The 26419-nt window shown below is 39.5% G+C and overlaps 2 protein-coding genes across 3 annotated transcripts in view; one reads left to right on the top strand and one right to left on the bottom strand.

Annotated features, from left to right (window-relative positions):
• The window catches only part of DNAI7 (dynein axonemal intermediate chain 7), an 88348-nt gene that overhangs the window by 6105 nt on the left and 55824 nt on the right, over positions 1-26419 (top strand). The window lies entirely within an intron of this gene.
• Positions 14933-17093, bottom strand: LOC110567433 (RNA-binding protein EWS-like). The gene is given in 2 exon segments (XM_064376730.1): positions 14933-15554; positions 15556-17093. Coding segments are annotated over 2 exon segments (1956 nt in total). The 5' UTR covers positions 17062-17093; the 3' UTR covers positions 14933-15104.

Genomic DNA, 26419 nt, shown 5'->3' with positions numbered 1-26419 from the left:
CAGCCTGATACTACTTTTAAATTCGATGCTTGAGGGTTTTGACCCATACCAATGGTATGAGTTAGACTGCAAATCCACATGAACTGGCTTGTGGTTTAAATTCTCAGGAATTTTTTTTCTTTCTTCTACCAGTGTCAGAGTCGAGATATGCAAGGTTTTATTTATTTATTTATTTTTGCTATGCATTACTGTGTTGTGGGATTGTCTTTCCCTGTATCCAGTTTTATACAGGTGTCACCTTTAACTCCCATCTTAGGCATTATTTCCTTCTTTAGTTATAATAAATACATCTTACATCTGATGGCATCTTAGGTTCAGTGGAGTATACCTTGGGGACCTTTTTGCTTCGGTGTATTGAAATGGCCTCACTCTTTTTCAGGGCTGCATCATATCCCATTGAAAGTAGGCAACATGATTTTTATGTTGGCCCTATTTTTTGCTGTCACAATGAAGGCAGCAATGAAGATCCTTATATATAAGTTCTTGAGAACATGGAAGAATATTTATTTCATTGATTTAGCAGTGTTCAAGGCATTAAGTGAACAGCAGTAAGACAAAGTTCCTGCCCCCATGAAGCTTACATTCAACTTGAGGGTGGGCGGTGAGACAGGAAAATAAATAATGTAATTTCAGATAGCTTTTAATACATAGTAACCAAGTAAGAGGTCATAAAAAAATGTGGGGTAGGGCTAATGATGATGCTATTTTATATAATGTGATTAAGGAAGTGAAATTTAAGAAGATACCTGGATGAAGCAAGGGAATAGGTCAGTAATTACCTGGGGGAATGACTAGGCTAAACAGGAGAAATAGCTGTTGCAAAGAATCATAGTTTAGAATGACCTTGTTGAGATGCCAGTGTGGTTATAACAGACTGTGTGAGATAGAAAGTGAAAGATAAAAACATGTCATGGAGACAGACAGTGGTTAAGCAGGAGCTGGTTTGCAGTTCATGGCCAAGTAAGCCATGGTAAAGTGTTTTGTTTTTTTTTAAGATGGAGTTTCACTTTTGTTGCCCAGGCTGGAGTGCAATGGCGCGATCTTGGCTCACCGCAACCTCCACCTCCTAGGTTCAAGCGATTCTCCTGCCTCAGCCTCCTGAGTAGCTGGGATTACAGGCATGTGCCAGCACACCCAACTAGTTATGTATTTTTAGTAGAGATGGGGTTTCTCCATGTTGGTCAGGCTGGTCTTGAACTCCCAACCTTAGGTGATCTGTCTTCCTTGACCTCGCAAAGTGCTGGGATTGCAGGTATGAGCCACTGCACCCAGCCAAGTGTTTGGGTTTTATTGTGAGTGTGATGGGCAGCTTGGGAAAGTTGTAAATGGAAGAGTAGCATGATCTAATTTACATTTTTAAAGGATTAGTTTGATTGGCATGTGGAAAATTCACTGTAGGAGATGGCAAGAATAAAAGTAGGAATACTATTTAGGAACCTATTAAAGCAGTATAGGTTGGAAGTCTTCAAACTGAGAAGTAAAGCATACCCGCACAGGTGTACAAAGATTTTCTAAGGGTGCAAGGACACAGTTTTATGGAAATCAATCTCCAGAAGATTGACTTCCATATTTACCTTTTCCTGAAAAAGTGTAGTCATAAGGTCCTGCCTTTTTACCTTGGCATCCTCCTCTGTCGCAATCATCCTTCTTCACAAAGCAAAGCTTATCTGTTATCTACTCTCATTCTTTTTTTTCTTTTTCTTTCTTTTTTTTTTTTTTTTGAGACAGATTCACTCTGTTGCCAGGCTGGAGTGCAATGGCAAGATCTTGGCTCACTGCAACCTCCACCGTCTGGGTTCAAGTGATTCCCCTGTCTCAGCCTCCCAAGTAGCTGGGATTACAGGTGCACGCCACCACACCCAGCTAATTTTTCTATTTTTAGTAGAGACAAGGTTTCACCATGTTGGCCAGGATGGTCTCAATCTCTTGACTTCGTGATCTGCCCACCTCTTGCTACCAAAGTGCTGGGATTACAGGCATGAGCTGCCGCTACTCTCATACTTACTGTGATTCATTACCCTTGGGCCTGGGATGTGAAACCATCAGACAATTCAAAACATTGATGTCGGTAAAGCTTTATTTAATCAAGCCACCAAGGACTTCCTGTTTTTGTCTGCCATACCTGTCCTTTTGGAAGTGGTAAAATGTGTCATTAGAAGTATTGAGACATTGTGAATTTCTACATATTGTAGTGTGAAGTGGTGATAATTTTTGTTTAGTTACATTGCCCATTAGATTACTATCAAATGATGGTACCAAAAAATTGATCAAGTTACATTGTGAGAGATTTTTTGGTACTATTGTTTGATAATTATCAACGTTTTGGTATCACACTACAAATATAATATTAATTTTTTAGTGAAAAAGGATTAGGGTATCATTAAAAATGTGACTGTAATATTTTTGTGCAGATTTTAAAGTTGCCTTTTGAAACTTCATGTAATTTAAATTAGTATTGCTCATCGCAAAAGCTAGAAAATTGTGTAAGACTATAGAAAAGGTTACAATACCTGATGTACTGTTAAAATACACATCACTGTATTTACATTAATATATCTTTAACAGAAACTACTGTACTTCATAGAATACATGAAATACCGAAGACAGTGATTAGACTGTGAGAAGAATTGCCTTACAAATTGATGAATACCTAGATGATTCCAGTTATTCTCAGTTGATAATTTACGCCTTTCTTCCACTCAAGAAAATGGCATTATTAATACAATTTCGATATTCAAATTCTTGCTTAGGAATACAATAATGGTTGGGGCACAGTGGCTCATGACTGTAATCCTAGCACTTTGGTAGGCTGAGGTGGGTTGATCACAAGATTGGAAGTTCAAAACCAGCTTGGCCGAGATGATGAAACCCTGTCTCTACTAAAAATACGAAAATTAGCCAGGTGTGGTGGTGAGTGCCTATAATCCCAGCTACTCAGAGGCTGAGGCAGAGAATTGCTTGAACTCAGGAGGCAGAGACTGCAGTGAGCCAAGATTGCGCCACTGGACTCCAGCCTGGGCAATAGAGTGAGACTCTGTCTCAAAAAACAAAGAAAAAAGAAATACAACTGTGAAGAGATTTTACAGAACTTTTAATACTTTTATTTGAATTGATTGTGTTTTATTTGATTGAAATGGTGCTCAATTACCCCCAGGAATGGGACTGTAATGAATGGGCAAAAGGGAGGTCCTTATTGCTATAATCTGTACTTTAAATTCGATTTTCATTTAGGAACACTGTCTTCACAAACAGGCTTCAGTTGTCAGAGTTAGTCCTGGTTTTTATGGAACATTCAGTGCTGACACTAAAATATAAATGATATAAAGTTCAGGATATTAAAATTGCATCTTTTTAAAACAAAGTATGAGGAAATTAAATCAATTTATACCTGGCTCATAATCAGAAATGAGACAGATTGCCATGAGGATACACATAAACATATTTATTTGTACCCAAAAATGAAGTCAGACTGTCTGATAGAAAGTAAGTCTGATAAATGGATGTTTAGTTTAAATGTGAAAACAGTTTTGCCAATTAGGTAAATGGTAGACATTTTTTAATACTTCAGATGAGCTAAATCTGCAACTTTAAGATTTTGGTGAAAGTGATAAGATAAAAAAGTTATGAAAAATATTATTTTGATCTTTCCATTTCCATTAATATTAAGCTTAAGATTTTTGGGACCACCCTTTGTGCTAAAAACAATAAATAATGCTCACTACAATACATACATCTAGATCAAAGCTATTATCTTAAAAGCATTTTCTTAAATGCTTTTTAAAGCTGATAAGATAGGAATAAATTATCAGGAAAAAACGTGAGTGAAGACATGAACCGAAGAAGTAATGGAAGCACTACAAGTGTTTTTGTTTGTTGGAGATGGAGTCTTACTATGGAGCTTAAGCTGGAGTACAGTGGCTTGATCTCAGCTCACTACAAGCTTCGCCTCTGGGGCTCAGGTGATTCTCCTGCCTCAGCCTTCCAAGTAGCTGGGACTACAGTTGCTTTCCACCATACTTGGTTAATTTTTTGTATTTTTGGTAGAGATGGGGTTTTACCATGTTGCACTGGGTGCTCTTGAACTCCTGAGCTCAGATGATCTCAATGCCTCAGCCTCCCAAAATGCTGGGATTACAGGCATGAGCCACCGTGCCCAGCCTGTTTTTGTTTTTTGTTTATTTTAGAGACAAGATCTTCTCTGTCACCCAGGCTGGAGTACAGTGGTGTAATCACAGCTAACTGTAGCCTCAACCTCCTAGGCTCAAGTGATCCTCCTACCTCAGCCTCCTGAGTAGCTGGGACTACAACCATGTGCCACCATGACTGACAATTTTTTTTTTCTTAGAAATGGGATCCCAAAGTGTTGTCCAGGCCAGTCTCAAACTCCTGGGCTCAAGCAATTCTCCTGTTTTGGCCTCCCAAAGTGCTGGGATTGCAGGCATGAGTCACCGTGCCCAGCCTAAAGCAGTTTTTATCATGAGGGCATTTGCAGAACTGGGCAGAACTTGAGCTTTGGACTTCATAGCCAAAATGAAAGCCAGACTGTGGAATGATACCTTCAGTGTACTGAAAGAAAATAACTGCCAACTTAGAATTCCATACCAGCTAAAATAAGAAAAAATAATAAAAACATTTTTTCACAAATAAAAACTGAGTTTGCCACCTGCAAAACAGATTATACATGTAAGGTATAAAACAGTAATCATAATAAAAAGCCTGTGAGTTGAAAAAAACTAAGATACATGACAGCAAACAACTCAGATGTTCATCAGTTGATTAATCAGTAAACAAAATTTGGTATGTCCATGCATTAGAATATTATTTGGCCGTAAGAAGGAAGTACTGACACATGATACTGCATGGATGAACCTTGAAAGCATGCTAAATGGAAGAAGACAGTCACAAAAGACCACATTTTACCTGATTCCAATTATATGAAGTATCTAGAAGAGGCAAATCTAGAGACAGAAAGTAGATTAATAGTTTCCATGAGCTAGGAGTTGGGAAGAAGTGGAGAAGAACTACTAATGAGTATAAGATTTATATTTTGGGATGATGAAAAATGTTCTAAAATGAATTGTGGTGAGGGTTACACAACTCTGTGAATATACTAGAAACCATTAAATCATACATTTTATATGAGTGAATTGCATAGTATGTGAATTATATCTCAATAAAATTATTAAAAACATGCATGACAATACTAATGCATAATTTGGTAGGGGAAGGATAGATTGAGTTAAGCCGTTCCAAAGTCCTTGTACAGGTGGGAAAGAGGATACAGATGTTGATATAGTAGATATATTGACTTTCTATAGCAGCCATTAAAATTATGCAGTGTATAACTTCCAAACTGGTAGAGAGGACATAGTGGAATAATTTTAAAAATCAATTGAAAAGTTACCAAGAAAGAATACAAAAAGAATAAAGAATAACACTCAAAAATAAGATAGTATATTTAAGCCCAAATGCATCAGTAAATTCGTGGAATATAAATGGATCTATTACTTTTGTTAAAAGAGAAAGATTGTCAGATGGGATAAAGAGTAAAATCCAACAATAATCTTTTTATAAACAGCCACCTTAAGAATAAAGATTCCATCACTTTCGGAGGCTGAGGCAAGAGGATCGTTTGAGTTCAGGAGTTTGAGATCAGCCTGGACAACATAGACCCCATCTCTACAAAAAGCAGAAAATTAAAAAAATTTTTTTAAATATGGAAAAGTTGGAAGTGAAATGATGGAAAAAGTGATACTATGAAAAGCTAATATAGCTGTATTAATAATAGACACAGTAGACTTTAAGACAAAAAGCACTTCTAGCGGTGGCTCAAGCCTGTAATCCCAGCACTTTGGGAGGCCGAGGCATGTGGATCACGAGGTCAAGGGATCGAGACCATCTGGTCAACATGGTGAAACCCCATCTCTACTAAAAAAAATACAAAAAATTAGCTGGGCATGGTGGCGCGTGCCTGTAATTCCAGCTACTCAGGAGGCTGAGGCAGGAGAATTGCCTGAACCCAGGAGGCGGAGGTTGCAGTGAGCCGAGATCGTGCCATTGCACTCCAGCCTGGATAACAAGAGTGAAACTCCGTCACAAAAAAAAAAGCACTTCTAGAAATAAAGAGGGACATTTTGAGGTGATAAAGATTTTTTTTTTTTTTTTTTTTTTTTTTTTTTTTTTTTTTAGCATTGGTTTCACCAGCAGCCCAAATCCCAGCATCATCCAATATACCCATGTAACAAACCTGCTCATGGGTTTTATTGGGTGATGCTGGGATTTGGCCTGCTGGTGAAACCATTGCTCAAATAGTGAACTTAGTCCCAATATGTAGTTTTTCAACCCTTGCCCCTGCTCCTTCCCCTCTTTTGGTGTCCGCAGTGTCTATTGTTTCCACCTTTATGTCCATGCGTACCCACTGTTCAATTCCACTTACAAGTGAGAACATGCAGTATTTGGTTTTCTGTTTCTGTTTTAATTCTCTTAGGGTAATGGCCTCCAACTGCATCCATGTTGCTGCAAAGGACATAATTTCATTCTTTTTATGTCTGTGTAGTGTGCACTGATGTATATATACCTCACTTGCTTTCTTGCTTGCTTGCTTTCCTTCCTTCTTTTCTTTTCTTCTCTCCTCTGCTCTCTCCTCTCCCCTCCCCTGCCCTCCCCTCCCCTCCCCTCCCCTTCCCTTCCCTTCCTTCCTCTTCTTTCTTTGCTTTTGAGACAATGTCTCACTCTGTTTCCCAGGCTGAAGTGCAGTGGCATGATCTCGGCTTACAGTAGCCTTGACTTCCTGGGCTCAAGTGATCCTCCCACCTCAGCCTCTCAAATAGCAGGGACCACAGATGTTCACCAGCACACATCTAGCTAGATAAAAAAAAAAAAAAAAGAAAATTCAGAGATGAGGTCATTCTGTGTTACTCAGGTTGGTCTCAAACTCTGGGGGTTAGGTGATTCTCTCACCTGGGCCTCCCTGTGTGCTGGAATTAAAAGGCATGAGAGTCACCACATCCAGCTTTCTTTTTTTTTCTTTTTTGGTAGACAGTCTCACTCTGTCACCCAGGCTGTAGTGCTGTGGCACGATCACAGTTTACTACAGCCCTGACCTCCCAGGCTCAAGCAATCCTCCCACCTCAGCCTCCTGAGTAGCTGGGACTATAGGTGTGTGCTACCACACCCTACATTTTCTTTATCCAATCCACTGTTGATTAGGTTGATTGCATGATTTCCTTATTGTGACTAGTACTATAATAAAATATGAGTGTAGGTGTCTTTTTGAAAAAAACAACTTATTTACTTTTCGACAGATACCCAGTAGTGGGATTGCTGGATTGAATGGTAGATTTTAAATTCGTCAATAAATCTTCAGTCCCACTAACAGTTCCCTTTTTTATGCATCCTCACCAACACTTTTTTTTTAATGTTTTAATAATAGATGTTCTGACTAGTGTGAGATGGTATCTCACTGTGGTTTTAATTTACATTTCTCTAATTAGTAATCTTGAACATTTCTTCATATTTGTTGCCACTTGTATGTCTTCTTTTGAGAAGTATCTGTTCATGTCCTTTGCCCACTTTTCAATGGGGCTTTTTTCTTATTAAGTTCCTTATCAATTTTGAATATTTGTCCTTTGTCACATGCATAGTTTGAAAATATTTTCTCCTATTTTGTCTGTTGTCTGTTAACTGTTGTTTCTGTTAAGTGTTGTCTGTTAAGTGCTGTAGGTTGTTTCTTTTGCTATGCAGTTCTTCGGTTTAATTAAGTCCCATTCATCAACTTTTGTTTTTGTTGTAGTTGCTTTTGAGATCTTAGTTATAAATTATTTTCCTAAGCCCATGCCCAGAAGAGTTTTCCCTAGTTTTCTTTCAGGGTTTTTATAGTTTGAGGTCTTAGCTGGATGCAGTAGGTCACACCTGTAATCCCAACACTTTGGGAGGCTGAGGCAGAAGGATCACTTGAGGCCAGGAGTTCAAGACCAGTCTGGGAAACATAACAAGACCCCATCTCTACAAAAAATGGAAATAAAAAATTAGCCAGATGCGATGGCATGCATCTATAATTCCAGCTACTACTGAGGCTGAGGGGGAAGAATTGTGTGAGCCCAGGAGTTTGAGATTACAGTAAGCTATGATCACTGCACTCCCATTCTTTCCTGAATGAAAGAGTAAGACCTTGTCTCTTAAAAAAAATTATAGTTTGAGGTCTTATATTTGAGTCTTTAATCCGTCTTGAGTTAATTTTTATATATGTTAAGAGTTAGGAGTCCAGTTTCATTCTTCTGCAAATGGCTAGCCAGTTTTCCCAGCATCATTTATTGAACACAGTGTCCTTTCCCTATTGTTTCTTTATTTTTGCTAACTTTGTCAAAGATCAATTGGTTGTAGGTGTGTGGCTTTGTGGGTTCTCTGTTGTGTTCCATTGATCTATTTTTGTACTAGTACCATGTTATTTTGGTTGCTACAGCCTGTAGTATAGTTTGAAGTCTGGTGATTTGATGCCTCCAGCTTTCTTCTTTTTGCTTAGGATTGCTTTGGCTATGTGGGCTCTTTTTTGGTTTCATATACATTTTAGAATTGTTTTTTCTAATTCTGTGAAAAATGACATTGGTAATGTGATAGTAATTGCATTGAATCTGTAGAGTGCTTTGGGCAGTATGATCATTTTAGCAATACTAATTCTTCTAACCCATGAGCAGGGACTGTTTTTCCATTTGTTTGTGCAATCTGTGATTTCTTTCAACAGTGTTTTATAGTTCTCTTTGTAGAGATATTTCACCTCCTTGGTTAAATATATTTCTAGATATTTTATTTTTGTGTGTGTGGCTATTATAAATGGGATTGAGTTTTTGATTTCGTTCTCAGCTTGAACGTTGTTGGTATGTAGAAATGCTACTTATTTTTGCATGTTGTATCCTGAAACTTCACTGAAGTCATTTATCAGGTCCAGGAGGCTTTTGGAGGAATTTTTAGGGTTTTCTAGACATAGGATCATGTTGTCAGTGAACAAAGATAATTTGACTTTCTCTTTTCCTATTTGGATGCCTTTTATTGCTTTCTCTTGACTGACTGCTCTGGCTAGAATTTCCAGTACTGTTGGAATACTATTGAATAGGAGTGATGAGAGTAGGCACCCTTTTCATGTTCCAGTTCTTAGGGGGAATGCTTTCAGCTTTTGCCCATTCAATATGATGTTGGCTGTGGGTTTGTCATACATACATGGTTCTTATTATTTTGAGTTATGTTCATTTGATACCTAGTTTTTTGAGGGTTTTTTTTTTATCATGAAGGGATATTGAATTTTATCAAAAGGTTTTTTTGTGTCTATTGGGATGGTCATATGGTTTTTGTTTTTAGTTCTGCTTATGTGGTAAATCACATTTATTGATTTGCATATGTTGAGCCGTCCTTGCATGATGATAAAGACTTGATTAGCCAAGGAAATATAATTTTAAATTTGTATATACCTAATTACAAGGCCTTGAAATATACAATGTACAAATTCAGAGAACTACAAGGAGAAATAGACAAATCCACAATCATAGTGGAAGATTTTCTCTTTCAATAATTAATAGAAATAGTGTTTAAAAAATCAGTAAGGATTTAAAAGATTGGAACAGCATGGTCAACAAATCTAATGAATTAAGCATATTTAGAACACCACACCAAACAAGTAGGTGATTTTAAGTGCACACACTTTTTCCCCCAAAATTGCTAGTATACTATTATATAAAACTATTCTCAAAGTTCAGTGCATGAAAACAATTCAGAGAATGTATCATAATGAATATTATATTGAAGCTAAAAATAATTCAGTAGTAAACAGGAAGGTACAATATGCTTGGAATTTTTAAAACATTCTAAAGTGGGTCAAGAAGTAGTATAATGGAAATTATAAAATATTTTAAACCTGCTGTTAAGGAAAATACTTAAAAATTTGTGGAATGTATCTAAAGGAATATTTAGAAGAAAATATGTAGCCCTAAATACTTATATTAGAAGAAGAAAAAAGGCTAAAAATTAATGGTCCTAGGTATCCTTCTCAAGAAGTCAGAAAAAGAATAAAACCCAAAGTAAGGAAAAGGAAGGAAATAATAAGAACAAATATAGACATTAATAGAAAACATGGAATAGAGTGGGTCAGTAACCTCATATCCTTCAAGTCTTCACTGAAATGCTGCCTTCTCCATGAGCCCAGTCCAAACCACTATATTTAAAATTGTGATTTCATCCCGTCTACAACTATACCAGCCATCTGGAGTCCCCCTACTTTCTTCCATATCCCTTATCACTTCTTAAAATATTTTATAATTTCTTTTAAATTTTTGTATATTATTTTTGCCTTTCTCTTTCCATTTGAATGTAAGCTTGTAAGTGCAAGGATTTTTGCTTACTGATATATCTCAAATAAGAAACACATGTTAGCCTCCCAATATTTATTGAAACAATTAAATAAATGAACAGGCCATAATACATTTCTTTGAAAACTGATAAAATTGACAATTATCTGGTATGTCAAGAAGAACAAAAGGCATAAATAATAAATATTAGGAATGGAAAGAGAGACATGACTTTAACAATAAATGACATTATTTGAACAACTTTATATGCCAATAAATGAGAAAACATAAATGATTTAGACAAATAGCTAGAAAAATATTAAACTGTTTTCATGAAGAAGTAGAAAACCTGAATAGTCCTATAATCATTTAAGAAATTAAATCAGTGGTTATGAATATTCCCAGAAATCAAATTTTAGGTCCATAAGTCCTCATTTTCTAGTTTTTCATTCAGAGGTAAAGAAATAATTTCATAATTACCATGGATTCTTCCAGACTATGACAAAAGTGGTAATACTCCTTAAGTCATTTTGAATTACCTGGATAACATGAAGCTATCATGAGAAAGGAAAATGGAAGCCCATTCATGAACATAAATAAAAACATCCTAAACAAAATATTACCAGCCTCAATCTGGAAGATGATAATAAATCATGCCACAATTCAGTTTATCCCAGGAAAGCAGAGTTGGTTTAAGATGAGAAATTAACTAAATACAATTAGATTGAGTTAGAAATTCATTTAATGTACTTTACCATTTGATAGGTTACAGGGTACTTTCTTAGTCTGATAAAGATGTCTACATTTTTAAACACCTTTTAGATAAGCAAAAGTGCTGAAATTAACAAATATTGACTTGGATAATAATTGTGGGAGTATAAATTGGAAATAACGATTGTGGGAATGTAAATTGGAATAATTACTTTGGGAATTTCATCTTTAGTAAAGTTGAAAATGTACATACCCATCAGTTTTATTCCTAGGTACACACAGTAGAAAACCCCTTACAAACGGATACCAGGATAGATATATTCAAAGGTTTATAGCAGCATTAATGATAGTAACAAACTAGAAACAATCCAGTGTCTAGCAATAGAAAAAATGATGAATAAATCAATGGATTACTATTCAACAGTGAAAATATACAGCCATAGCTATATCCATCAGCATGAATGAATTTTACAAACCATAATGTATATCTAAAGAACTAAATCACAAATAAGGACAAATATTGTATTTTTCCACTCATATGAGATATCTAGAATAGTCAAACTCATATAGACACAGCAGAATGTTGAGTGACAGGGCTAGGGGCAATGGGAAGCTACTGTTTAATATTGTTTAATAGTATACAGGGTATCAGTTTGGGATGCTGAAAAAGCTCTGGAGGTGGGTTGTGGTGATGGTTGTACATCAGTGTGCCTGTGCTTAAAGCCACTTAGTTGCACATTTGAAAATGGTTAGCTGGGCGTGGTGGCTCATGCCTGTAGTCCCAGCACTTTGGGAGGCCGAGGTGGTGGATCACCTGAAGTCAGGAGTTCAAGACCACCCTGGCCAACATGGTGAAACCCCTGTCTCTACTAAAAATATAAAAATTAGCTGGGCGTGGTGGCAGGTGCCTATAATCCCAGTTACCTGGGAGGCTGAGGCAGGAGAACAGCTTGAACCCAGGAGGTAGAGATTGCAGTGAGCCAAGATAGCACCATTGCACTCCAGCCTGGGTGACAAGAGCAAGACACTGTCTTGAAAAAAAAAGAAAAGAAAATGGTTAAAATGGCTGGGTACGGTGACTCATGCCTGTAATCCCAGCACTTTGGGAGGCCAAAAGAGGTGAATCACTTGAGGTCCAGAGTTTAAGACCAGCCTGGCCAACATGGAGAAACCCCATGTCTACTAAAAATACAAAAATTAGCCAAGTGGGGTGGCGGGTGCCTGTAGTCCCAGCACCTTGGGAGGCTGAGGCAGGAGAATTGTTTGAACCTGAGAGGTGGAGGTTGTAGTGAGCCGAGATCATGCCCCTGTACTCCAACCTGGGCAACAGAGTGAAACTCCATCTCAAAAAAATAAAAAAAAGGAAATGGTTTAAAATGGTAAATTTTATGTTATGTATACTTTGCCACAATTTTTTAAAAAGCAAATCATAATAATATACATAAAGTATCATTAAACTTATGTCGAGTTCAAAATCTATATTTTTGGATATAGACATAAGAAAACTATAAAGAAAAATAAGGAAATAATCACAAATGTCAGTGATTATTTGTAGGGGTAATTTTTATGGTAAATCAGTATATAATTTTTGGCATAGGAGGTGAAGGAATTCAAAGAATTACATGGTATTACTATAACCTATTCTGATTGACTTTTTAATATAAACCAGCTTTCTCTCTCATATATTTATAAAAATTAAAAATAAAAATAGAATTAATCTGAATTTTTCTTTTATTCAGCAATAGCTAGCATTTATCCATGGATTATGAGCTAACCAGAAAAAAGAAAAACCCAACATTTCATCAAAAGATGTACATCCAGGAAGATTTTACTTTTTGTTTAACATTTAGTTATCAAAATTTATAGTATAATATGTTAACTTTATTCAGTTGTGTACTGAAAATAATTATATGAGTAACTCAATCTAGAGCAGAGTTTTTAATACTTAGAGACAAGGGAAATAAATTTTTTTAATATTTTTTCATATTTTAAAATTTATTTTGTATTCATATTTTTGTAACAGATATAAAAGGGGAATCAAGAAAAGTTTTTCAAGTATTTTACATTAGGACAAGATTCTGTGAGGGAAGTAGCATGGAAATACGAACTCAAATAGAAAACAGATTAACATTTTTATTTTAAAAAAGCTTTATATTTTTAAATTGGTGACAATGGTCATTAAATCTGTATGGTATATAATAGATTCTATTGGATATATCCTTTTTTTTTCTTTTGAGATGGAGTCTCACTTCATTGCCCAGGCTGGAGTGCAGTGGCATGATCTTGGCTCCCTGCAACCTCCATCTGGGGTTCAAGCGATTCTCCTGCCTCAGCCTCCTGAGTAGCTGGGATTACAGGTGCCTACCACTATGCCTGGCTAATTTTTTATATTTTTAGTAGAGATGGGGTTTCACCTTGTTAGCCAGTCTGGTCTTGAACTCCTGACCTCAAGTGATCTGCCCACCTCGGCCTCCCAAAGTGCTGGGATTACAGGTTTGAGCCACTGCACCCAGCCTTCTATTGGATATATCTTAAGCAGCGATAGATATACTTCAAAGAGTACTGTAAAAGTTTTGTTTTAAGGATCATATACTGGAAAGGACAATATTCGCAGCTATTTAAACTTGTGATAATAAGTTTTCAGTGACACCTTAAAAATGTATAGGGCCGGGTGTGGTGGCTTATGCCTATAATCCCAGGATTTTGGGACAAAGTGGGATATCATATAAGACATTTAAGACAAAGAAGGATATCATATAATGGTTAAAAACCTTGTCCAGGCTGGGCCCAGTGGCTCACTCCTGTAATCCCAACACTTTGGGAGGCTGAGGCAGGTGGATCACTTGAGGTCAGGAGTTTGAGACCAGCCTGACCAACATGGTGAAACCTCACCTTTACTAAAACTCCAAAAAATTAGCCTGGCATGGTGGTGGGCACCTGTAATCCCAACTACTTGGGAGGCTAAGGCAGGAGAATCCCTTGAACCTGGGAGGCGGAAGTTGCAGTGAGCCAAGATTGTGTCAGCCTGGCATGACAGAGTGAGAGTTTATCTCAAAAAGAGAAAACTGTAAAAGCAAAATATATAGTTCATCCACTGTGATAAGGAAGGCAGTCGAAAATATAGATAGACTCAAAGATTTGGTGTGTAAAGGTTTTTCTCTTCCGAAAGTTTCTATTTTTTTCAGTGACATAAGAGGTAAAGCCAGTAGCAGCTAAGAATAGAGGGGAAGAGAGGATTTTGGAGATTTTAAGTGAGAATGCAATAGTTGTGGGAATTCTGGACAGTGCTTAGAGTATGTATTTTTTAAATTTTATTTTTCCATAAGTTACTGGGGTACAGGTGGTATTTGGTTACACGTGTGAGTTCTTTAGTGGTGATTTGTGAGATTTTTGGTGAACCCATCACCCGAGCAGTATACACTGCACCATATTTATAGGCTTCTATCCCTTATCCCCTTCCACTCTTCCTCCCAAGTCCCCAAAGTCCATCATATCATTCTTATGCCTTTGCATCCTGGTAGCTTGGTTCCTACCTATCAGTGAGAACATACAATATTTTGGTTTTCCATTCCTTAGTTACATCACTTAGAATAATAGTCTCCATTCTCATCCAGGTCACTGCAAATGCTGTTAATTCCTTTTTATGGCTGCATAGTATTCCATCATGTGTGTGTATGTGTGTGTGTGTATACATACATACATATATATGTATATTAATTCATTTCTTTTTGTGGATGTGTAGTATTCCATTGTGTATGTGTATATACACACATACACACATATTTGGTGTATATATATATACACACACATACATATATATACACATACATACATATATATACATATATATGTCTCATAATTTATTTTCTTTTTTTTTTTTTTTTAACCATTTAACTTGTTTTAATGTTTCTTCACAAATGGTGAAAAATACTAAAGTACAGACAAGGAATAATCATAATGTTGTGGCCAACATTATAAATATGGAATTATAAATTTAAAACATTTTCTGGTTTAAAAAATAAATCTGGTAGTCAATGCAGCTCTGCGGGGTCTCTGCATCTAATAGGGCCCATCTCTGCGCTCCTGACGGTGCTCGCTTTTATCCATTTTTCCAGGTCCTCCACGTCCTCCTCTTCTTCCTCCCATCTGTTCCATCAAAGGTCCAGGGGGCCCCCCAGGGCCACCTCGTCTTCCTCCACCAGAGCCACCTCGGTCCATGCCCCGGCCACCACGGAAGCCACCTCTGTCTCCTCCACGGCCACCTCTGAACATTCCACCGGGACCACCACGATCCATGAGGCCACCTCTTCCTCCCCGCATGCCACCAGGGCCACCTCTGCCACGATCACCACCCGGGGGCGGGAGGAAACCTTCAGGCTTTGGGGCCTTACACTGGTTGCACTCTGTTCTCCAGGCGAAGTTCTGGTTTCCACAACCCGGAATGGGACACTGCCAGTCTCCAGCTCGGTGCTGGATGTTTCCTCCTCCGGAGGGGTTCCCTCGGGAACCCCCGGGGTCCTCTGGGAGGGAAGCCTCCTCTCTCTCCTCCACGGCCTCCCATGTGACCCATGGGTCCCCCAGGACCTCCTGGGCCTCCTGGACCTCCACGGAGTGGTGGTGGTATCCCTCTGCCCTCACGGGGTGGCATACCACCCTGCATACTGTTCATTGGAGGCTTCTTCCGAGCAAGAGAGACTTTAAGTTTGCTCCCTTGAAAGTCTTTACCATCAAGCCACTCCACGGCAGCCTTGGCAATAGGTGGGTCTTCATAGGATACTGTGGCATCGCCTTTGGGCTTTCCTGTTTCCTTGTCTAGGTAGATGTGGATCATGAGTTGCCCAGTTCTCTTGTTCATCTTAACAACCCCACACTGCTTAAAGAAGTCTGCCAGATCATCTAGAGTCACATTATCATTTAATCCTTGTACATAAATTGCACTGTTGTCAGAATCTTCATCTGGATCTACAGGTGGGCCTAGATCAAGATCTGGTCCTTCGTCCATGGGTCCACCAGGCTTATTGAAGCCACCTCGCTCTCCAACACTGCCCATTCCACTGCGTCCTCCTCCCCGCCCACCTCTGCTCATGCCTCCACGATCAAATCCCCCTCTTCCCCTGCCCCGGTTATCAGGGCCACTCATGCTCCGGTTCTCTCCTGGTCCGGAAAATCCTCCAGACTCCTGCCCATAAACACCCATGCTACTGGGGTGGTCCTGTCAGAATGAACTCTGCTGCCTGTAGCTGCTGCTCTGTTGGCTATATTGACTTGGAGCCTGGCTGTAGGATCCAGTCTGGGGTGGGTAACTAGTGGGAGGCTGCTGCCCATAGCTGCTTTGTTGACCATAGCTACTCTGCTGTCCATAACTGCTCGGTTGCCCATAGGTGTTCTGCTGAGAGTAGCTGCTTTGATCATAACTAGTCGGCTGTGTAGAGGAATAGCTGGTAGGAGGGTAGGATGGAGGTGTGGTGACTGGCTGCATAGGGTAGCTCCCAGGTACCTGGGAATAACTGTAGTTACTCTGTCCATATCCTAGGCTGGGCTGGTTGTAACCTCCTGTGCTAGATTGAAGTTGACTAGTCTCAGTGGGCTTATTACCATCCTGCGGTCTTGTAGGTACAGTGACTGCTGGCTGCTGCCCATAGGCTGGATAAGCAGACTGAGTGCCATAAGCAGACTGAGCTGTGTAGGAGGCCTGGGTGGTGGTGACTGTAGCAGTGGTGGTATCATAAGCACCAGTGCCATACCCCTGGACAGGCTGGCTGTACTGGGGGGCAGTTGGAGTAGTATAACCAGTGGGAGGCTGTCCATAAGAAGTTGCATAGGCGGTCTGCCCGTAAGTTGCAGTGGTCTGAGCCTGGGTATAGCTAACATCAGTGGGCTGTCCATAGGTTCTATAGCTTTGTTGCCCATATGCCTGGGTGGTCTGTGCATATGCTTGAGTGGGTTGGGCAGTGTAAGCACTGTAGCCCTGCTGCCCTGCAGCTTGGCTATAGGTACTGTAATCTGTGGACGCCATTTTCTCTCCTTCCACCTCGTTCTCTCAACATCCGTCTCGTATCTCATAATTTCTTTATCCACTCGTTGATTGATGGGCATGTGGGTTGGTTCCACGATTTTGCAATTGTGAATTGTGCTGCTATAAACATGTGTGTGCAAGTATCTTTTTCGAATAATGACTTCTTTTCCTCTGGATAGGTACCAGTAGTGGGATTGGTAGATCAAATGGTAGTTCTTCTTTTAGGTCTTCAAGGAATATCCACACTGTTTTCCATAATGGCTGTACTAGTTTGCATTACCACCAGCAGTGTGGAAGTTTACGCTGTTCACGACATCCATGCCAACATCTACTGTTTTTTTTATTTTTCGGTTATGGCCATTCTTCCAGGAGTATCGCATTGTAGTTTTGATTTGCATTTCCTGGATCATTAGTGATGTTGAGCATTTTTTCATGTGTTTGTTGGTCATTTGTATATCTTCTTTTGAGAATTGTGTATTCATGTCCTTAGCCCACTTTTTGACGGGATTGTTTTCTTCTTACAGATGTGTTTGAGTTCGTTGTAGATTCTGGATATTAGTCCTTTGTCAGATGGATAGATTGAGAAGATCTTCTCCTACTTTGTGGGTTGTCTGTTTACTTTGCTTACTGTTCCTTTTGCCATGTGAAAGCTCTTTAGTTAAAGTCCCAGCTATTTATCTTTGTTTTTATTGCATTTGCTTTTGGGTTCTTGGTCATGAAATCCTTGCCTAAGCCAGTGTCTAGAAGGGTTTTTTCAATGTTACCTTCTAGAATTTTTATAGTTTCAGGTCTTAGGTTTAAGTCTTCAATCCATCTTCAGTTGATTTTTGTATAAGGTGAGAGATGAGGATCCAGTTTCATTCTCCATGTGGCTAGCCAATTATCCCAGCATCATTTGTTGAAAAGGGTGTCCTTTCCCCACTTTATGTTTTTGTTGACTGTGAGTATTTGGGTTTATTTCTGCGTTCTCTATTCTGTTCCATTGGTCTATGTGCCTATTTTTATACCAGTACCACACTGTTTTGGTGACTATAGCCTTACAGTATAGTGTGAAATCAGGTAGTGTGATGCCTCCAGATTTGTTCTTTCTGCTTAGTCTTGCTTTGGCTATGCAGACTTTTTTTTGGTTCTGTATGAATTTTAGAATTTTCTAATGCTGTGAAGAATGAATGGTGGTATTCTGATGGGGATTGTGTTGAATTTGTAGATTGCTTTTGACAGTATGATAATTTTCACAATATTGATTCTACCCAACCATGAGCATGAGATATGTTTCCATTTGTTTGTGTCGTCTATGATTTCTTTCAGCAGTGTTTTGTAGTTTTCCTTATAGACGTCTGTCACCTCCTTGGTTAGGTATATTCCTAAGTGTTTTTTGTTTGTTCGTTTGTTTGTTTTTTTGCAGCTATTGTAAAAGGAGTTGAGTTTTTTATTTGATTATCCACTTGGTTGCTGTTGGTATATAGAACTACTTATTTGTATACATTAATCTTGTATCTGGAAACTGCTGAATTCTTTTATCAGTTCTAGGGGCTTTCTACAGGAGTCCTTAGAATTTTCAAGGTAAATGATTATATCATCAGCAAACAGTGACAGTTTGACTTCCTATTTATCAATTTGGATGCCCTTTATTTCTTTCTCTTCTCTGATTGCTCTGGCTAGCACTTCCAAAACTATGTTGAAGAAGAGTGGTGAGAGTGGGCATTGCTGTCTTGTTCCAGTTCTCAGGAGGAATGCTTTCAACATTTCCTTATTCAGTGTTATGTTGGCTGTGGGTTTGTCACATTAAGCTATGTCCCTTTTATGCCAATTGTGCTGAGAGTTTTAATAATAAAGTGATACTGGATTTTGTCAAATGCTTTTTCTGCATTTATTGAGATGATCATGTGATTTTTGTTTTTAAATCTGTTTATGTGGTGTATCACATTTGTGTATGTTAAATCATCCCTGCATCCCTGGTGTGAAACCCACTTGATCATGGTGAATTATCTTTTTGATATATTGTTGGATTTGGTTAGCTAATGTTTTGTTAAGGATTTTAGCATCTATGTTCATCAAGGATATTGGTCTGTAGTTTTCTTTTTTGGTTATGTCCTTTCCTGGTTTTGGTATTAGGGTGATGCTGGCTTCATAGAATGATTTAGGGAGGACTACCTCTTTCTCTATCTTGTGGAATAGTGTCAATAGAATTGATACCCCTTCTTTGAATGTCTGGTAGAATTCTGGTGTGAATTCATCTGGTCCTGGACTTTCTTTGTTGGTAATTTTTTAATTACCATTTCAATCTTACTGCTTGTCATTGGTCTGTTCAGGGTATCTAATTTCTCCTGATTTAAGCCAGGATGGATGTATTTTTCCAGGAGTTTATCCATCTCTTTTAGGTTTTCTAGTTTATGTGTGTAAATGTGTTCATAGTAGCCTTTAATTATTTTTTTGTATTTCAGTGGTGTCATTTGTAATATCTCCCATTTCATTTCTTCATGAGATTATATGGATTTTGTCTCTTCTTTTCTTGGTTAATCTTGTTAATGGTCTATCAATTTTACTTATCTTTTCAAAGGACCAGCTTTTTATTTCATTTATCTTTTGCATTTTTAAATTCAATTTCATTCAGTTCTGTTGTGATCTTGGGTATGTCCTTTCTTCTGCTGGGTTTGGTTTCTCTAGTTCCTTGAGGTGTGACCTTAGATTGTCTGTTTATGCTCTTTCAGCCTTTTTGATATTGGCATTTAGGGCCATGAACTTTCCTCTTTGCTGTATCCCAGAGGTTTTGATAGGTAGTGTCATTATTGTCATTCAGTTTGAAACATTTTTATATTTTCGTCTTGATTTCATTTTTAACCCAATGCTAATTCAGGAGCAGGTTATTTAATTTCTATGTATTTGCATGGTTTTGAAGATTCCTTTTGGAGTTGATTTCCAGTTTTATTCCACTGTAGTCTAAGAGAGTGCCTGATATAATTTCAATTTTCTTATATGTATTGAGGCTCATTTTATGGCCTATCATATGGTCCATCTTGGAGAAAGTTCCATGAGCTGTTGAGTAGAATGTGTGAATTATGCAGTTGTTGGATGGAATGTTCTGTATATATCTGTTAAGTCCATTTGTTCCAAGGTATAATTTAAATCCATTGTCTGTTGACTCTGTCTTGATGACCTGTCTCGTGCTGTCAGTGGAATATTGAAGTCCCCCACTATTACTATGTGACTGTTTGTCTCATTTCTTAGGTCTACTAGTGATTGTTTTATAAATTTGGGAGCTCCAGTATTAGGTGCATATATGTTTAGAATTGTGATGTTTTACTGTTGGACAAGGCCTTGTTTGGTTTTTTTGAGACAGAGTCTTGCTCTGTCACCCAGTTTGGAGGGCAGTGGTGCAGTCTTGGCTCACTGCAAGCTCCGCCTCCCGGGTTCAAATGATTCTCCTGTCTCAGCCTCCTGAGAAGCTGGGATTACAGGTGCCTGCCACCACACCTGGCTAATTTTTGTATTTTTAGTAGAGAGGGAGTTTCACCATGTTGAACAGGCTGGTCTCAACCTCCTGACCTCAGGTAGTCCACCTGCCTCAGCCTCCCAAAGTTTTGGGATTACAGGCGTGAGCCACTGGGACTATCCTGGACAAGATTTTTAACCTTTATATGATATCCCTCTTTGTCTCCTTTAACCACCATTGCTTTAAAGTTTGTTTTGTCTGTTGTAAGAATAGCTGCCCCTGCTCATTTTTGGTGTCCATTTCCATGAAATGCTTTTCTACCCTTTTACTTTAAGTTTATGTGAGTTTTTATGTGTTAGGTGAGTCTCCTGAAGGCAGCAGATGGTTGGTGAGTTCTTATCCATTCTGTGGTTCTGTATTTTTTTTTTTTTTAGATGTCTTGCTCTATTGCCCAGGCTGGATTGCAGTGGTGTGATGTCAGCTCACTGCAACCTCCGCCTCCCAGGTCCAAGTGATTCTCTTGCCTCAGCCTCCTGAGAAGCTGGGATCACAGGTCCATGCCACCAAACCCAGCTAATTTTTGTATTTTTACTAGAGACGGAGTTTCACCATGTTGAACAGGCTGGTCTCAACCTCCTGACCTCAGGTCATCCACTCACCTCTGCAGAGCTTACAGCTTGCAGTGAATGCCAAGAACTAAGTACTCAGACACTTCAGCTGAGCGGGGCTAGTGGATGGCTCTTCTGAGAGTCCACCCCAGTATCCATCCAAGTATTTATTGAAAGTGCTTGTATTAACTACAGACATCCACTAGATGGCCATCTGAGGTGGGTTACTGAGGTACCTGTGACCTTTACACATTCAAACTGCATTCTCAGGAGGCTGTTTTCAGCGTTCCTTATCACATCACACACTCCACTCCCTGTCCTGTTTTCAGGATCAAGGAGTTTCATTCCCATGCACAAATAACATATACAGTGCCTCAGTATTTTTCCATGCCCCGACCTCAAATGCCATGTACATAAGCTTGAATATGTTGCCATGGGCCCCCTAAATTTCCCTCTTGTTTAATTCTTAGAGCATGCTGGTCATCCAATACAAGGTAAGCTTCTATCATTCTTCTCTGGTCATAGATGCGTTGGGTGGCAGCACAGAGCCATCTGCAGATGCCTAGCAAACAGATACAAAATAGAATAAGAATAGCGACCATCACCCAAATGCATATGTTTAACCCAGACAACCAAGTATTTGGGTTTAACCATTGAAAGCCTTCTTGTAATTTGTGAATGGTACATGTTTGTAATTGCTGCGACCATTCTTCAAGTTGTTTAATTCACACTCAAGAGTGGAAATTTGAGAAGACAAATGGTCATGATAAGCCCCTTGCAGATGTGCTTTTCTAAATTACTGCTAGGTAGAATCTCCTTTCCAATTCCAGGTTAAATTTACAGGCAGCCACAATTCTGCATGCTGTTTTAAGATCATGACATAGGTTATATTTAACTGTGTAATGTTTTGATGAGACAAGCATGTAGCATAGCAGCTACTGGAAGAGACTTAAATACTATAAAAGGATTGATTCTGCTCTATATTAGGCATACCTTGCCCAAACGGAAGAAGTATATAAGAGTGTGTAGTACAAATCATGACTGTATTAGTAACATTATTATGCAAAAAGAGGGTACAGTTGCCACCATTAGTAATGTACTCACCATGTGAAAGAACCCTTTTAAAAAAGGAAGACCGGGGCCGGGTGCGGTGGCTCACACCTGTAATCCCAGCACTTTGGGAGGCCGAGGCTGGTGGATCACGAGGTCAAGAGATCGAGACCATCCTGGTCAACATGGTGAAACCCCATCTCTACTAAAAATACAAAAAATTAGCTGGGCACGGTGGCGCGTGCCGGTAATCCCAGCTACTCAGGAGGCTGAGGCAGGAGAATTGCCTGAACTCAGGAGGCGGAGGTTGCGGTGAGCCGAGATCGCGCCATTGCACTCCAGCCTGGGTAACAAGAGCGAAACTCCGTCTCAAAAAAAAAAAAAAAAGGAAGACTAGTCTCCAAATGTGGTTATGAACAGGCTTAAAGCTTGTTTACCTTTTAGTTGTGATATTGGTCCTGAAAGCCCATACTCTGACCAGGTGATAGAACTATTAGAGAGACTCCCAAATCCAATAGTCTAATTTGCAGACATAAGATATCCATGGGGGCCCCAATTAAGTAAAGTGTCATTATCAAACAGAGGCCCTTCACACAGCATAGGTTGTCTACATGGAGACGAATGGACGACCTCAAACTTCTATCTTCAGTCTCTACTCAGATGTCATATAGGAAGATCAGGCACTTGTGTAGCTTCATTAGAGACCCCAGTAAGATTAGTGGTAACAGCAGAAATAAAGGTCAAATTTGCAAGCTTAGCACCCCTTTTGGGCTGATAGTAAAGATATTCCTGAGGAATGAGAGTAACACCCTTATCGTGTGCTGTTGTGGAAAAACAAGGAAGGGGATTACTAGACGATAAAGTCAAGGAGTCTTTAAGTTTAATCCACCTCAAATTTTCAGTTAAGGGGTAGGACAGGAGCATCTATTGACCTCCTGTCCAACAAATATCATTAGAAGACAAAGGCAGGTCAGCATCCCACCATGTAGTAACATTAATAATGGGAATTTAGAACATGACTCCAATAAACATGTTCTTGAGCTGATCACACTTGGCAAATGACAAGTTACCAGTCACCCCAACATCCGTGCCTGTCTTTCTCAGATGTTTCCCCAGTTACTGCCAGATACATATGAAACTGGTTCTCTGCAGTTGCAGGGGCTTCCACGGCGGCAAGCCTGATAGTTCCTTGTTGATCCCATCTCTTTAGCTGTCCTCAGGTAATGTCAAATGCTTTTCAAGTCATCACCGTCATTGTTGGTTGATTCTCCAATGACAAGTCCTTCATGATCGGGAGGGGATTGTTTGGTGGTCTCCTGTTCTCAAGGAGAGAGCCCCATATTCCCCTTTTTTGTTTATTAAGATATACTTTAAGATTTTAATGAGTTTATTCAATAATGGCCTAATCAGCTGAGTTATAGAAAATGCCAGTTTTGTGTTGTATGTGTTGAAGTTGTACTGCATATGTTAATTGAGTACTAAGATAACATCAGTTTTTATAAGTCTGTGGAAGTCCTAAAGTTATAATAGATTTAAACAAATGAGCAATTGCATCTTTAGTTTTTTCTCCAGTCCAGAGGGTAGCATGTATCAAGCTTGTATAAGTGTCCATGGTAATGTGGAGAAATTTAAAATGTCCAAAAGGTGGATACTAAGTTAACATCAGTTTGCCAGATAGCATTAGGCACCAGGCCTCCTGGGTTGGCACCAGGCCCTAAGGGAAAGGAGAGAGAGAATGCTGTTGGCTATCAGGACAAGTTTTAATAAGCATGCAAGCTTGAGCAAGTGTGAAATAAAACTGTTGTTTAAGACTGTGGGCATTCTGATGAAAAAAGCATGATCTCGCAAAAAAGCAGGAAAGTCTACAAACCACATTTGTGGTTATATCAGAGCATCAGCTCGAGCATTCCCTTCTGATAAGGGATCAGGTAGCCCAGAATGAGGGCGAATATGGGTGATATAAAGATGGTGACGATGGGCACAGAGGAGCTCTTGCACTGCAAGAAACCAAGCTAGTAGAGATTCATTAGTAATGCTCTTTGCATGTGCAAGATCTAAATGAGTAATACTATACACCACATAAGCGGAATTACTAACTATATTTATGTCTTGGTGAGGAAAAATTGGTAAGGCCAATATTAGGGCACCTAACTCCACCTATTGCGTAGTTTTTAAATGTTCCTGAATTTTGCGTTGCCAATTTTGCATGGCGTCTTGCCACACTATAGCTGTCCCTTTAGTTTTTTTTATACCATCTGTAAAGGCAGTACTGGTGTGAAGCAAAAGCTCAGAGACAACAAAAGATACAAATTTAACAGGCACAGTTTGCAAAAAGTTTAGGAGCTTAAAGGCTGGTAAATGAAAGCGGACATTACCAATAAAGACAGCCATTGCTATTTGCCAATCAAGATCACAAGCTAAGAGAGTATGACATTGTTCCTTGCTTAACAGTGGGAAAAGAGTAGCAGGGTCATATCCTGACAATTGGACACAACATTGATGTTCCTTTATGAGAAGAGAAGCTATTAAATCTGTGTTCTTTTGCATATGTTTAGAGGGATTATGAGACAGGTAAATAGCACATAAAATACAGAAATGGCAAAAGATAAAGCGTACCTGTTAAACTAAGGCATGGAAGGGATGACTATTTTAAGTTTAAGTTACCATATTCTGGCCCTTCAAAGTCATTTGAATGTGACTGCAACATGCATTGAGTTAGCTTAAGTGTGTAAAAATTAGGAAAAAAAAAAACCCAAAACATTTTAGAACGTCTTTAGGTGTTGGCCATTTTCTTTCATTAGCCTTTAGCTGGAATGTCTTAGAAGTGAGCTTGGGAAAGTTGGGCTGTGGCCGGTTTCTTCCCATCTGCTCCAGGCTCCTTAGGCAGCCTCTCTTTTTAACAGTCTGCCACTTGTTGCTGCCCTTATACTACAAGTAGCAGCAAGAGGCCAGAGAATGACCAGGTGGTAAAGTGTGTGTGTAAGCGCAGAGACAAGAGGCAAGATGGTAACAGGCTGGGAGAAAACCACTCCCCTCATCCTCCTGGCCGCTTGGAGCCGACCCTGTTAGGTAAGGTACTGAAAATATACTGGGCTTTTTAGTATTTTTACCACCCCCAAGCAGAGAGGCTCAGGGGAGGAGCAGACATGCAGCATAGGGTCTGCTTTGAAGTTTCCCAGCCACAGTGCTTCTGAACATTTTATAAGAAAGTGAAACAAACATGCCTTACTGCTGTGTCTATCTTCTGAAGATGACAGCAGCTAGCAGAGCTTGTCTACCTCAGCCTAGTTAGCATTTAACATATGGCTATGGGAGAGCACCCCTTATTAGTGGGCTTCTCCCCCAGAACTCTTTAGGCTGCTCTATATTCCTCTGCCCATCTTAGGCTAATAAGGTTGGGGTGCACATAGACTGTTTATTAGCCCTTTCCCTAGAGAGCCAGGGAAGACAAGGAATTGCTTGTCAGCTGAGACATACAAGGGGTGGCAGGGAAGGGCAGAAGTAGGAAAAGCAGCAGCACAGCAGGCAGCAGGCCACTTTCTGGACTATGGTGAGGAAGATTCTCAGGACCAGGCTGGAGCTACCTGCAGCCACCCAGGGACTCGGTCTGTACCTCTTGGTCTCCCCTCCATCACCACAAACCCAGAAAGAGGCAACTTACCTAGACTGCCAATGACTAAATGGGCACTCCATAGCATCTTAGCAACTCTCCTGGCCCAGGCCTCTGTGGGCAGCAAGAAAGCAGAGCTTTCTGGAATGAAACCCAGGAGGCAGCATGCAACTTTCCCTTACACTCCAGGGAAACAGAAAAAAGACAGGGCCAAGAAGGCCAATGCTGGAAGTAGGAAGTGAGAATTTCCTTCCCTCCTGGAGGCACCCCTCCGGCAGGGAAATTTGTCAAGCAGATGAGGCCACCCAATCATATAGAAGTTCACTAAACGGGGGTCTTATCCAAGAACCGTCCCTTGGGCTGCCTCCAGTCTCCTCAAGGGGGATGGGAGGTGCTGGTGTCTGAATGGAGCCAACAGATGCAGGTCCCTTTAAGGGTGGAAGAAAAGACTCCGGTCCATTTTTACCATCACTAGAAAAAAATCTCTTTCTTATTCTCCATAGAAGGGAATGAAGTGGGGAGAGAAATCTCTCCCTGTTGTTCTGGTTCCTGTTTTTTCTTCTTCTTTAAATCTCCTGAATTTCCTTCAGGTGGAGAAGATGGGCTGTTTGACATCATCTTCTGGCAGATAAAGAGGATACAATGCAGAGCATACCA

This window comes from Aotus nancymaae, unplaced genomic scaffold (genome assembly GCF_030222135.1).
Source record: "Aotus nancymaae isolate 86718 unplaced genomic scaffold, 86718_ANA_hifiasm-v0.15.2.pri h1tg000016l, whole genome shotgun sequence".
Classification (NCBI taxonomy): Eukaryota; Metazoa; Chordata; class Mammalia; order Primates; family Aotidae; genus Aotus; species Aotus nancymaae.
This window is presented reverse-complemented; position numbering and strand designations above follow the sequence as displayed.